Source organism: Entelurus aequoreus, linkage group LG10 (assembly GCF_033978785.1).
Source record: "Entelurus aequoreus isolate RoL-2023_Sb linkage group LG10, RoL_Eaeq_v1.1, whole genome shotgun sequence".
NCBI lineage: Eukaryota > Metazoa > Chordata > Actinopteri > Syngnathiformes > Syngnathidae > Entelurus > Entelurus aequoreus.
This window is the reverse complement of record NC_084740.1, coordinates 57239560-57254025: the sequence shown is the minus strand read 5'-3', so window position 1 is coordinate 57254025 and position 14466 is coordinate 57239560. Positions and strand designations below refer to the sequence as shown.

General features: G+C 36.3%; 1 protein-coding gene and 1 long non-coding RNA gene across 6 annotated transcripts in view; one reads left to right on the top strand and one right to left on the bottom strand.

Moving 5' to 3' along the window:
- Positions 1–10938, top strand: part of LOC133658832 (transient receptor potential cation channel subfamily M member 1-like) — a 165384-nt gene extending 154446 nt beyond the window's left edge. For all 5 annotated transcript variants that reach the window (XM_062061275.1, XM_062061278.1, XM_062061277.1 and 2 more), the window contains 2 exons: positions 3533–3665; positions 8231–10938. In XM_062061275.1, the coding sequence (XP_061917259.1) occupies positions 3533–3665; positions 8231–9500 (1403 nt within the window). In that variant the 3' untranslated portion in view covers positions 9501–10938. The remainder of the gene's footprint in view (positions 1–3532; positions 3666–8230) is intronic.
- Positions 1–14466, bottom strand: part of LOC133658834 (uncharacterized) — a 74086-nt gene that overhangs the window by 24184 nt on the left and 35436 nt on the right. The window lies entirely within an intron of this gene.

Genomic DNA, 14466 nt, shown 5'->3' with positions numbered 1-14466 from the left:
GTGGGGAAGGTAGAAATGTTTGAATCGGTTAAAGAATGTCTGAATTGTGAAAAATGGACAATTCATTTTGAATGGGGAAAATGAAAAAAAAAAAAAAAAAAAGGAATTATGGGAAATCCGGGATTTTTTTTTAGAATTGTAGAAGTAGAGCACACAATTCCCAAACAGGCTGAATGTTTTGAAGTTGGAACGGTTTGAATCAGACGAAAAATGTGGGAGTTGTGGAACTTTGAAAAATGTCCTATTGATTTCAATGGGAATTTCCCAAAAATTCGGGAAAAGCGGGACTTTTTTTGAAAATGGTCAAAAACTTGAATGGTCTTAATGAGTTGAAATGTTTGGTGTTGGAATTTTTCAAATCGGTCGAGAAATCTTGAAGTAGCAACATGTTGAATTGAGAAATGGTATTACGGAATTCCTGGAATTTCGGTAAAATTGGAATTTTTCCAGTTCAAAAACAACTTCATTTTTGTCCTGATTAAGAGGAATGTTTTGACGGTAGAACGGTTGAAATGCGTTGAAAAATGTGGAAGGAGTAGTCGCCAGAAAAAAGGGTAGAAATAGGGCTTTGGAAAACCAGGAATTCTGGAAAATCCTGGATTTTTTTTTAACTTGGAAAAATGTTACTTTGAATTTCCAGAATAGTGGAATGTGGAATGTGGAAATAGTGTCAAAGCGCTTTGAGTACCTTGAAGGTAGAAAAGCGCTATATAAGTATAACCCATTTATCATTCATTTATTTATAATGTGCCGCATGAATGACCTGAATTTGTTGCTGTTGGAATTGTTTAAATCGGTCAAGAAATGTTGAAGTAGTAACAGTTTTTTAATTGAGAAATGGTATTAAGGTATTCCTGGAATTTCGGGAAAACTGGGAATGTTTCTAGTTCCTGAACCAACTTGTTTTTTTGTCCTGACTAAGAAAAATGTTTTGACAATGGAACAGTTGAAATGGGATGACAAAAGGAAAAGAAGTAGTCAAACAAAAAAGGTTGTAAATAGGGTTGGACATAACCAGGAATTCCTGGAAATTTGTTGAACGTGGAAAAATGGTAGTTTAAATGCCTAGGATGAGTTGAAAGTGGGGAAGGTAGAATGGTTTGAATCGGTTAAAGAATGTGGGGATTGTGAAAAATGGACAATTCATTTTGAATGGGGAAAAAAAAAAAAAAAAAGGAATTAGGTTGAAATCCAATCTACACTTTGTTAGAATATATAACAAATTGGACCAAGCTATATTTCTAACAAAGACAAATCATTATTTCTTCTAGATTTTCCAGAACAAAAATTTTCAAAGAAATTCAAAAGACTTTGAAATAAGATTTAAATTTGATTCTACAGATTTTCTAGATTTGCCAGAATAATTTCTTTGAATTTTAATCATAATAACTTTGAAGAAATATTTCACAAATATTCTTCGTCAAAAAAACAGAAGCTAAAATGAAGAATTAAATTAAAATGTATTTATTATTCTTTACAATAAAAATTTTTTTTTTTGCTTGAACATCGATTCAAATTGTCAGGAAATAAGAGGAAGGAATTTAAAAGGTAAAAAGGTACATGTGTTCAAAAATCCTAAAATCCTTTTTAAGGTTGTATTTTTTCTCTAAAATTGTCTTTCTGAAAGTTATTAGAAGCAAAGTAAAAAAATTAATGAATTTATTTAAACAAGTGAAGACCAAGTCTTTAAAATATTTTCTTGGATTTTCAAATTCTATTTGAGTTTTGTCTCTCTTAGAATTAAAAATGTCGGGCAAAGCGAGACCAGCTTGCTAGTAAATAAATACAATTTAAAAAATATATAATATATGCTATCTGAGCTATTTTTAGAACAGGCCAGTGGGCGACTCATCTGGTCCTTACGGGCGACCTGGTGCCCGCGGGCACCGCGTTGGTGACCCCTGTATTAAGGTATTCCTGGAATTTCGGGAAAACTGGGAATGTTTCTAGTTCCTGAACCAACTTGTTTTTTTGTCCTGACTAAGAAAAATGTTTTGACAGTGGAACAGTTGAAATGGGATGACAAAAGGAAAAGAAGTAGTCAAACAAAAAAGGTTGTAAATAGGGTTGGACAAAAACCAGGAATTCCTGGAAATTTGTTGAACGTGGAAAAATGGTAGTTTAAATGCCTAGGATGAGTTGAAAGTGGGGAAGGTAGAATGATTTCAATCGGTTAAAAAATGTGGGAATTGTGAAAAATGGACAATTCATTTTGAATGGGGAAAATGAAAAAAAAAAAAGGAATTTTGGGAAATCCGGGATTTTTTTTTAGAATTGTTGAAGTAGAGCACACAATTCCCAAACAGGCTGAATGTTTTGAAGTTGGAACGGTTTGAATCAGACGAAAAATGTGGGAGTTGTGGAACTTTGAAAAATGTCCTATTGATTTCAATGGGAATTTCCCAAAAATTCGGGAAAAGCGGGACTTTTTTTGGAAATGGTCAAAAACTTGAATGGTCTTAATGAGTTGAAATGTTTGGTGTTGTAATTTTTCAAATCGGTCGAGAAATCTTGAAGTAGCAACATGTTGAATTGAGAAAATGGTATTACGGAATTCCTGGAATTTCGGGAAAATTGGGAATTTTTCCAGTTCAAAAAACAACTTCATTTTTTTGTCCTGATTAAGAGGAAAGTTTTGACGGTGGAACGGTTAAAAATGCGTTGAAAAATGTGGAAGGAGTAGTCGCCAGAGAAAACCAGGAATTCTGGAAAATCCTGGAATTTTTTTTTAACTTGGAAAAATGTTACTTTGAATTTCCAGAATAGTGGAATGTGTTGAAGGTGGAATGGTTTGAATAGGTTGAAAAATGTGGAAATGGTGGGGGCTTGAAAAATGGTAAATTCAATTTTTTTTTTTTTTTTTTTTTTTTTTTTTTTTTAAATGTCCTGCCCAGCTTCTCAGGCAAATCAAATAGTAGATGTAGATGCCCATATAGGCTGTTCAGATTTACTTTACAAAAGAGAAGTGTAGGATACTTCTCTTGTTGACTTATTTGTATTTGACTTTATTAAATTATCATTTGGTAAATTCAATTTAAATGTGGAAAATGTCCCGGGAAACCTGGAATTCTGGGAATTTTCGGAATTTGTCAAGGGAAAGCCCGCGATTCCCGAGTAGGCTGAACAGTTTGAAGTTGGAACGGTTTGAATCGGATGAAAAATGTGGAAGGTAGAGCGCTCCAAAATCCGGATAAGTAGAAGAAAAACCATATGTGTGAATGTTTGGAGCATCCACACAATTACGGCCCAGTTTGGTGTAAATAGTAAATTCTGGAGTCCATGTTTGATAGAGAACAGAATTGAACATAGACTACATACAATTACAGTACATGTGTTTTTCTTTTAGTATGAAATACAACATTTGCTAAATGAAATGTTTTGGTTCTTATGTGTGTTAGCAGTACAATGGTTAAGAAAATGTCATAGAATTCATTTTAACAAGAAACCTGCAAAATGTAGCATTTATACGTCACGCTGCTGTGTGTAAACAGTCATCAGTTCATTGCACGTGTGATGATTTGTGTTCTTAAAGAGCTTCGACTGAATCCCGAGGAGCTAAAGAACCTCTACGAGTTTGAAGAACAGTGTGTGGAGGAATACTTCCGGGAAAAAGAGGACGAGCAGCAGTCCTCCAGTGACGAACGCATCAAGGTGACGTCAGAAAGGTGAGCTCTTCAACGCGATAATACCAAATAAATGTAATACTACATTAAAAAAAACATAATATGAGAGAAAATATTATAAAAAATTAGAGATGTCCGATAATATCGGTCTGCCGATATTATCGGCCGATAAATGCGGTAAAATGTAATATCGGAAATTATCGGTATCGTTTTTTTTATTATCAGTATCGTTTTTTTTTAATTTCATTTATTTTTTATTTTTATTAAATCCACATAAAAAACACAAGATACACTTACAATTAGTGCACTAACCCAAAAAACCTCCCTCCCCCATTCACACTCATTCACCCAAAAGGGTTGTTTCTTTCTGTTATTAATATTCTGCTTCCTACATTATATATCAATATATATCAATACAGTCTGCAAGGGATACAGTCCGTAAGCACACATGATTGTGCGTGCTGCTGCTCCACTAATAGTACTAACCTTTAACACTTAATTTTACAAATTTTCATTAATTACTAGTTTCTATGTAACTGTTTTTATATTGTTTTACTTTCTTTTTTATTCAAGAAAATGTTTTTAATTTATTTATCTTATTTTATTTGATTATTTTTTTAAAAAAAGTACCTTATCTTCACCATACCTGGTTGTCCAAATTAGGCATAACAATGTGTTAATTCCACGACTGTATATATCGGTTGATATCTGTATCGGTAATTAAAGAGTTGGACAATATCGGCATATCGGATATCGGCAAAAAGCCATTATCGGACATCCCTATAAAAAATTATTATTAGAAAATTGTTGTAATATTATGATACAAAAATCATTGCAAGAATATTGGAATTAAAAAGTGGTAATGTTACACAAAATTAAAACATAAAAAGAAAAACAAGTTCATGATTGGAAAAGTAGTAATGTTTACTAGAATATAGTAGTAATATTATAATTGATATAATAATTAAAAAATGACAAAAGATTTTGTGATAGTGTCAGGTTCAAACACTGATGACATCTATTAAACAGACAAGAAGCAAGGAATTAAACAGAGACAGGATTCAATTTAGCTCAATGAGGAGAGCGCGTACACCTGTACTCTTGCACAGTGTCGTCCCACGCTCTGACGAAAGGATTGCACGCCTCCTCTTTTATTTGGACTTTCCCTGATTACATGGCGACAGCTGTTTCTAAGGGGAGAGAGGGTCGTAAACAGCCGTTGCCCTCGGTCACAAAACAGTTCAAAGAAAAGATGCCTGGAGCTTGCGTCAGGTCCTGCTTCCTCTCCGCTTTGTAGATCTCGGGTCAAGACAAGATCTTCCTGAGGATTACAATAGATCAAAGAAACCGACACCTTCATGTCGCTTCCCATCGTACACGGTGGAGTTTTACAAGCCTTTTGCTTGGTAAGATCAAAGACAGCTTTTGTCTCCTCCAGATGTGGCCCGCCACTTCATTTTATTTGGCTTTATTTAACTTTTCTTACTAAATGTATTCTTTCTTTCTATTTTGGGAGAAAGAAAAAAAATGTACTCCATGTAATCGCAAATTATGTTAATTTAAATAGTGTCTAATTATGCAAAAATATCTTATCAAACAGCTCCAGCACCCCCCGCGACCCTAAAAGGGACAAGCGGTAGCAAATGGATGGATGGATGGATCTTATCAAACATTCAAACTATTTTTTACATATAAATAAATGCTAATAATAATGATTTCAAAGCAAGTTATCTATCAAAGTAGCAATAGATTTCATGGTAAAATTGTGACATTTACAAAACAGTACTTTTTTTTACTGTAATAAACTGTGGTGCCGTTTTGGCATTTACAGTAATACACTGAAAAATCTACAGTTTTTGATTTGCTGTAAAAAACAAAAAAACAAAAAAAAAACTGTCAAACTGGTGCCAAAATTTTACTGTCATTTTATTTGGCTCTCGAAAGCCTGGAAATAATATGTATCAATAATGCCTGGTTCACACCAACGGCGCTTGCCGCGCTTTAAAGCGGCGAGCAAAGCGCCGTCATTTTTGTATCATTTTGTATCCCGATCTCTGAAGTAATGTTATGCTTTGATACGCTCTGATACGAATTAGTTGCCGCTTTGTTACCGTTCCTCACGCTTTGATCCCGCTTTGATACGCTTTAAATCCCGCTTTTGTACGTTTTATTACGCTTTATTGAACTTTATTACGCTTTGATGCGATCCTGACGCTTTAAATCAGGCTCTGACACGATTATCAAGCTCTGTTGTGCATTGTTACAACAAAAATAAGAAAAAAATTTGAAAAACTCGGTATACTGTTTTCCACACATTTTTTATATTCATTTATTTTTTCAATTTCTCTTTTTTTTCCCGTTATATTATGTTTTATATCTTCATTTATTTTATTTTTGTCATCTTAATAATTATCTATCTTTCATTTCTTATGCTAGTTGAAAATAATAAAAGGCAATTATCCACACATTTTTTATATTCATTTATTTTTTCAATTTCTCTTTTATTTCCGTTATATTATGTTTTATATCTTCATTTCTTTTATTTTTGTCATCTTAATAAATATCTAGCTTTCATTTCTTATGCTAGTTGAAAATAATAAAAGGCAATTATCCACACATTTTTTATATTCATTTATTTTTTCAATTTCTCTTTTTTTTCCGTTATATTATGTTTTATATCTTCATTTCTTTCATTTTTGTCATCTTAATAAATATCTATCTTTCATTTCTTATGCTAGTTGAAAATAATAAAAGGCAATTATCCACACATTTTTTATATTCATTAATTTTTTCAATTTCTCTTTTTTTTCCGTTATATTATGTTTTATATCTTTATTTCTTTTATTTTTGTCATCTTAATACATATCTATCTTTCATTTCTTATGCTAGTTGAAAATAATAAAAGGCATTTCTTTTATAAAACGTAACATATTCTCTTTATTATTAACATTTTCATACAGAATAATGATAGACAGTAATGTCAAACTGCAACATCAAACAGCAGAAGTACAGAAACAACGATCATCGTATAAAAAAGGCAATGATGCAAAAGAGAATGGATTTGTAATCCTGTGTTGGTTTTACATAAAAGTTTCAATGTCACTAGTCAATATCACAGTCACTTCCTATTTGTAGTTGTAGACTGGGGTCCGCGCTTTGAACCAAGATCTGTTAAGCTTTCCTACGCTTTTAGTCAAGTTTTGCTGAGCTTTGTCACGCTTTTTCCCGCTTTCATACGCTCTCGGCGCTTTATTCCATTCTTGACAGAGCGCAGAATTTTTTTTAACCGTTTAAAAAATGTTGGCGACCTTGCCTTATGTCCCGCTTCACTACAAGCTTTCCCACGATCCATTAGGACCCTCACGCTTTAATCACGCTTTGTTACGCTATAACGCCGCTTTGCATGCCGCTTCAAAGCGCCGTTGGTGTGAACCTAGCATAAAGTACTGTAACTTTTCTTACTAAATGTATTCTTTCTTTCTATTTTGGGAGAAAAAAAACATATGTACTCCATGTAATCGCAAATGATGTTAACTTAAATATTGTGTAATTATGCAAGAATATATTATCAAACATTCAAGCCATTTTTTTAATAGAAATAAATACTAATAATAATGATTTGAAAGCATGTTATCCATCAAATTGTGCAATGTAAAAGTAGCAATCGTGAAATTTACTGTGGTTTTTACAGAATTGTTCTCTAAATGAAAATGTAATAAACTGTGGTTTTACAGTAATACACCGAAAAATGTGGTAAAAAAATACAAACAAATTGGCCAAAATGTTACTGTAAAATTGTATTTTTTTTTATTTACAGTAAAAAAAAACATGTACATTTTACAGTAAAATTCTGGCAACTGAGCTGCCTTCTTTTTTTTTTACCATAAAAACAGTAGTACTGTTTTTCCATTTACAGTAATATACACTACATTTTTAGGTGAAATTATTGCCATATTACCATATTTCTTTCACATTTTAGTATTTAAAAACTAATAAAATGCATTAAAAAATGGTGTAATAATAGCATTCACTGTTAGAAGCGGCCCTCTGGGGCCAAACATAAGTGCCATGTGGCCCTCAGTGGAAACTGTCAGAATAATTGTATCTAAGTTATCACAAAACTTTGTGTTTCAATGAGTTCCCGGCGAGCAGACAAAAGCTGTCTTTGATCTTATCAATCAAATGCTTGTAAAACTCCACTGTGTAGGATGGGAAGCGACATGAAGGCGTTGGTTTCTTTGATGTATTGTAATCCACAGGAAGATTTTGTCTTGACCCGAGATCTACAAAGCAGAGAGGAAGCAGGGCCTGACTCCCCTCCAGGCACCTTTTCTTTGAACCGTTTTGTGACCAAAGGCAGCGGCTGTTTACGACCCCCTTCCTTTAGAAACAGCTGTTGCCATGTAATGAGGGAAAGTCCAAATAAAAGAGGAGGCGTACAATCTTTCGTCAGAGCGTGGTGGGAGACTGTACAAGAGTACAGCCCAGACGTTTCTCAATTGAGCTAAATTGAATTCTGTCTCTGTTTAATTCCTTGCTTCTTTGTCTGTTTAATAGATGTCATCAGTGTTTGAACCTGACTAAAACCACTTACATTGTCCACACAGAGTGGAGAACATGTCCATGCGTCTGGAGGAGGTGAACGAGAGGGAGAACACCATGAAGGCCTCCCTGCAGACGGTGGATCTGCGCCTGGCCCAGCTGGAGGAGATCCACGGTCGAATGGCGGTGGCCTTGGAAAAACTGTCCGGAGTGGACCGCCTGGAGCTGACCAGGACTTACTCCCGCAACTCTTCAGTGTGCGACCCTTCCTCTCTGGTCCGCCAAGGGAGCATCAACAGCGCCGACGGTTACAGCCTCTACCGCTTCCACATGGACATGGAGGAGTTCGCCTCCAAGCAGAAGGACGCCGAGGAGCCGGCGAAGAACGTCCTGGAACGACAGAAGAGTCTTCGCCAAGCGTCCAGCACCTGCGCTCTCAACGCCAAGGAGGGCGCCCAGACTTTAGAAGTGGGGAGCTTGAGTAGAACAAGACCTGGTTCTTGCGTGGACATCCTTATATCTCCGTGTGAAGCCAAGCCGGTGTCCAGCCACGACACTTCAACCAACAAGGACGTCCGAGGAAGCTCGTTGGACATAATCGCCGACAAGAACCGACTGAAACCGTCCTCGCCCCCAAAAAGGACTAAATCCCTGAGACACTATCCAGCCGAGGACCAGTCCACCTCTCCTTTGACGAAGAAGCGGAGCATGAGCACCATCGTCATCAGCCCTCCCGATGAACCAGAGGAACCACCTGAGGCCAGCAAAAAACTCCTTCCTGAGAGCTCCGCCTCTCCGAAAAGGACAAAATCTTTGAGACACGCCCCGGTCCAGACGTCCCCCCTCACCAAGAAGAGGACCATGAGCAGCATCGTCTACGCTCCAGCTGAGGCGGACGATGACGTTCTCCACGCTCAAGACTACACGTCCCTGGTGGAGCAGGTGGCCAAGACGCCAAACCAGTGGCCGGCCAACCTGGAGTACAAAGTCCACGCCGGCGACGTGGGTCACGCGCCCAAAGTGTCCACGGTCAGGACCGCCATCCAACAGTTCCACGCTTCCACAGACGGCGCAGAACTCGCAAGGAGCCAGGGCGGCGAGGGCGGTCCAACCGGGGGGGAGCTCGCGGGAGAGCAGACGAAGACGAAGGTGAGGAGAAACGTGTCGGACGGCGCTCGGTACCTGGCGGTGGAAGGGGACCGGTACCCGCCCACGCACAGGTCGCAGAGTTGCAACGCCACGGACAGGAAGGCGAGGAGCAGGAGAGCCTCCGGCAGCGAGAGAGACCTGGCGGACGCCTGCGAGATGGAGGACGGCACAGCTGAGGAGAAATGAGAGAGAAACCACCACAATGGACGTCATCTGGACCTCCACAGGTCACAGTCCATATAGTTACCTCCACTTACAGGATCGTTCCCATCACCTTGTGGTACCAGTACCACACCGCTCCACTTAAGCCAGGGGTCGGCAACCCAGAATGTTGAAAAAGCCATACTGGAGCAAAAATACCCCCCAAAAAAATTTGTCTGGAGCCGCAAAAAATGTAAAGTCTTATATAAATGTTATAATGAAGACAACACATGATATATGTGTCTATATTAGATATATTAGCCTACTATCAAAATTACTTTAAAAGTCTTATATAAGTGTTATAATGAAGGCAACACATGATGTAAGTGTCTATATTAGCTATAGAAGATGTCAGGTTCAAACACTGATGACATCTATTAAACAGACAAAGAAGCAAGGAATCAAACAGAGACAGAATTAAATTGGGCTCAATTGAGGAGAAACGTCTGGGCTGTACTCTTGTAGATTGTACGCCTCCTCTTTTATTTGGACATTCCCTGATTACATGGCAACAGCTGTTTCCAAAGGGACGGGGGTCGTAAACAGCCGCCGCCTTTGGTTACAAAACAGTTCAAAGAAAAGGTCGTAAACAGCCGTTGCCCTCGGTCACAAAACAGTTCAAAGAAAAGGTCGCCTGGAGGCGGGGTCAGGCCCTGCCTCCTCTCCGCTTTGTAGATCTCGGGCTAATACAAAATCTTCCTGTGGATTACAATACATCAAAGAAACCGACGCCTGTGCTTCTATGCACTGTAGTCCAACACGTTCATGCAAGTACTCACAAGTTAGCATCGCAGTATGGATTCATTCTCAGTTCTGCTGTGACGTGACAATAATCGATACACAACAAATGACAACATACAGTAAGCATCATTTAGTCTACAAATGTACAAAAGTCTACACAACACAAACACAATCAGTGCTGGGACTTGATGCTCAGCTCTCTCACTCCAATTAGTCCATTTGGCACGAGGTATACAAAAGTGTCACCTAACCATTCCATCAGATTCCTGGGGTGACCATGCGATTCAGAATCAGTTCTTTATTCAAGATGAGACTTAAGTCAAACTGATTCTCCAAATGTATTATTTGGTATAATAATTATAATGAAACTTTTCCAAAACAGGCTACAAATCTCTTTCTGGTTCCAAGGAGATGGCATAAAACATCTTCTTTTTTTTAAATAATTCTTATAAATAAAAAAATATATATTTTTAAAGGTATATTATATGGTAAATATCCACCCCTCCATCCATTTTTTACAGCTATATTTAAATATAATATATGGTACATATAGTATAATATATTCACCACATATTAGGGGCGCACAAACACTTTTTATTTAATTATTTGGTATAATAATTATAATGAAACTTTTTCAAAACAGGTTAAAGGTTAGAAAATCTCTTTCTGGTTGCTTGGAGATGGCCTTTTTTTTTTTTTTTTTTTTTTTTTGAAAATTCTGAATCTATAATAATAATAATACATTTTATTTGGTATAGGGCTTTTCAGAGTACTCAAAGACGCTTAACAGGATAAAAATTTAAATATAAAACAGTTCAAAGTAATAATATAAAATACAGGAAATATAAAAGCAGTACATTGTAATAAGACACAGAACACTAATCACAGGTTAAAAGCAGATCTGAAAATTTTAAATTGGGATGAATAATAATTGTGTTTTTTTTTTGTGCACCCCTAATATATGGTATATTATCTTGAGTTTGAGTTTATTTCGAACATGCAAGCACACATGTTCGAAAAGGAGTAGGAAGAAGCAGAGCTTATTTAATCCTACCCCTTTTCTTTACATAACAGTTGCAAAACGTTTTGTTCACTTCCTGTTCACAATTTTTTCACAATAAACTCCATAAGTAATCACAATAAAAATAAATAAATAAATAATAGTAAGAATTGAATAATAATAATTGGTGAAGTAAGTCATATTTCATATGATGAGATAAGTAAGATTACTTTAAGAATGAATGAATGGATGGATTAAATAAATTGAGAATGTTTGTCATGGTTCTTCTTCTTTGTACTTTGTAAACACTTTAAGTTTGAAGAGTTTCATGAAGTGGATCATATTAGTACATTGTTTGATTGCTTTGCTTAATCCATTCCATCATTTAATTCCACATACTGATATACTGATGGTCTTAAGTGTTGTGCGTGCAAACAAATTTTTTAAATTACGTTTTTCTCTAAGATTATATTTCTCCTCTTTTGTTGAGAAGAATTGTTGTATATTCTTGGCTAGCAGGTTATAGTTTGCTTTGTGCATCATTTTAGCTGTTTGCAAATTCACTATGTTGTGGAATTTCAGTATTTTTGATTCAATAAATAAAGGGTTTGTATGTTCTCTATATCCAACATTATGTATTATTCTAACTGATCTTTTTTGTATCACCGTTAATGAATTAAGCGTACTTTTGTAGTTATTTCCCCATATTTCTACACAGTAGCTCAGATATGGTAACACTAGTGAGCAGTAGAGAATATGAAGGGATTTTTGGTCTAGAACATGTAGGGATGATGTTCGAAACCGGTTCTCCCGGTTGTTCGATAAGAAAAGAACCGATTCCATGGACTCGAATCCCTTTTTGAGAACCGGTTCCCGTTATCCAGGCCACTATAGTTAAGAAAAAGAGTTGGTTCTTTATTCGAATCCCTGGGAACGAATCCCGTCCCACAAGAAATGCCCTGTGGGACATCACAGGAAATGACGTAGCTTAGTCATTAGACTGAGCTACGTCATTTCCTGTGATGTCACACAAGCAGCAAAAATAATGGACCGGAAAAAATGCCTCAAGGCATGGCTATTCACCTATAGTGATCACAGAGACAGGTTGTTTTTGTGTTACTGTATATATTTGTTCTTCTGAAAAATCCCACTTAATATACTTTGAGTAACAACAGTCAATATTTTATTTTTTATTTTTTTTAAGGGGGAAACAGTCAATATTTATTTATTTATTTTATTTTATTTTTTTCTTATAAAATAAAAGTGAGCTTTTGTTAAACCAAATATTGTGTGTTTTTTTTCCATATACAACAACCTATCTGGATTCGATAAGAGAATCGATAAGGAATCGGTTCGATAAGGGGATTCGATAATGGGCTCGAACTCGATAATTTCTTATAAAATATCATCCCTAAGAACATGTTTTGCTTTATTCATTATTGACGTGTTTCTTGCTACTTTATGTTGTATATTTTTTACGTGAGATTTCCAGTTCAATTTATCATCAATCATTATACCTAGAAATTTGGTTTCATTTACTCTTTCAATTTCTATTCCGTCTATTTGTATTTGTGTTTGACTTTCTCTTCTACTGTTACCAAATAGCATTATCTTAGTTTTACTGAGATTCAACGATAGTCTGTTTTTGTCAAACCATCTTTTTAATTTGTTAATTTCTTCCGTTATTATTTGTATTATCTCCTGTGTGTTCTCTCCTGAACAAAACGCTGTTGTATCATCCGCAAATAATACTAACTTTAAATATTTTGTAACTTTACAAATGTCATTTATATAGAGATTGAATAATTTAGGTCCTAGTATTGATCCCTGAGGTACACCACAGGATATATTTAGCGTTGTAGACGTGTGTTCGCCGAGCTTCACGTATTGTTTCCTGTTCGTTAGATAACGTCTTATCCAGTTTAAGACTAACCCTCTGATGCCATATCCTTCTAGTTTTTTGATTAAAATATTGTGATTAATTGTGTCAAATGCTTTAGTTGGATCCATAAAAACTGCTGCCGCACATTTTTTACTATCTATTGCATTGGTAATTAGGGTCCGCACAGGACCATTTCAAAAGGAATCCCAAAGGGAGTCCTTTTGCAATGGGACGAAAGGACCCTATTGAAATTGTAAGATTTTATTAGGGTCCGCATGTACCCTGTATAAAGGACTCCCACAGGGAGTCCTTTGTACAGGTTACAAAGGAACCTATTGTTATTGTAAGGTTTATTATTATTATACCGGCCGCCTCTTCGAGCTGCAATTTGACCCACTTAACATGCTTCAAAACTCACCAAATTTGACAAACACATCAGGACCTGCGAAAATTGCAAGTTAATAAAAAAACCAAACCCCAAAAACCAAAATTGCGCTCTAGCGCCTCCTAGGAAAAAACAAAAACAAACTGCCTGTAACTCCCACTAGGAAGGTCATAGAGACATGAAACAAAAACCTCTGTGTAGGTCAGACTTAGACCTACATTTCATAATTTTACATCCTCTGGCAAAAACCAACAGGAAGTTGGCAATTTCCCCTTCAAGACAAAATTGTACTAAAAAAACTCATTTTTGCCTCTTTGAGCTGTAATTTGACCCCCTTAAAATACTTAAAAACTCACCAAAATTCTCACACACATCGGGACTGCTGGAAATTGCGATCTAAAAAAAACCCGAACCCCAAAGCTCAAAATTGCGCTCTAGCGCAATTTTTGAATAAAACCGAGACAAAACTGCTTTTTAGAGAAAAACTCAGACAAAACTTCATGTCTTAGAGACATGAAACAAATACATCTATGTAGGTCTCACCTAGACCTACATTTCATAGATTGACATCCTTCAGCAAAAATCAACAGGAAGTTTGCTATTCCTCCTTCAAAACAAAATTGTTGTTACAACCGGTCACCAAACATCAAACGTTATCTCCTCTGAGCGCGTTTGTCGTTTCGGCTTCAAACTGCTACAAGAGAGAGATTGAACTCTTCTGATTAAAAGTTGTGGGCGGCGTTTTGATACGTGCTACCGTTTTGATTTTACGAGCCTTCAAAGACCCGCAGCACTAAAGTTGCTTCGCTGCTGTGATTTTACGCGCCTTCAAAGAAAACAACCACTGTGCCGCAACACCTAGGAAAAAGACACAGACACAACTTCCTCTAACTCCCAGTACGAATATCGTAGAGACACGAAACAAAAACCTCTATGGAGGTCT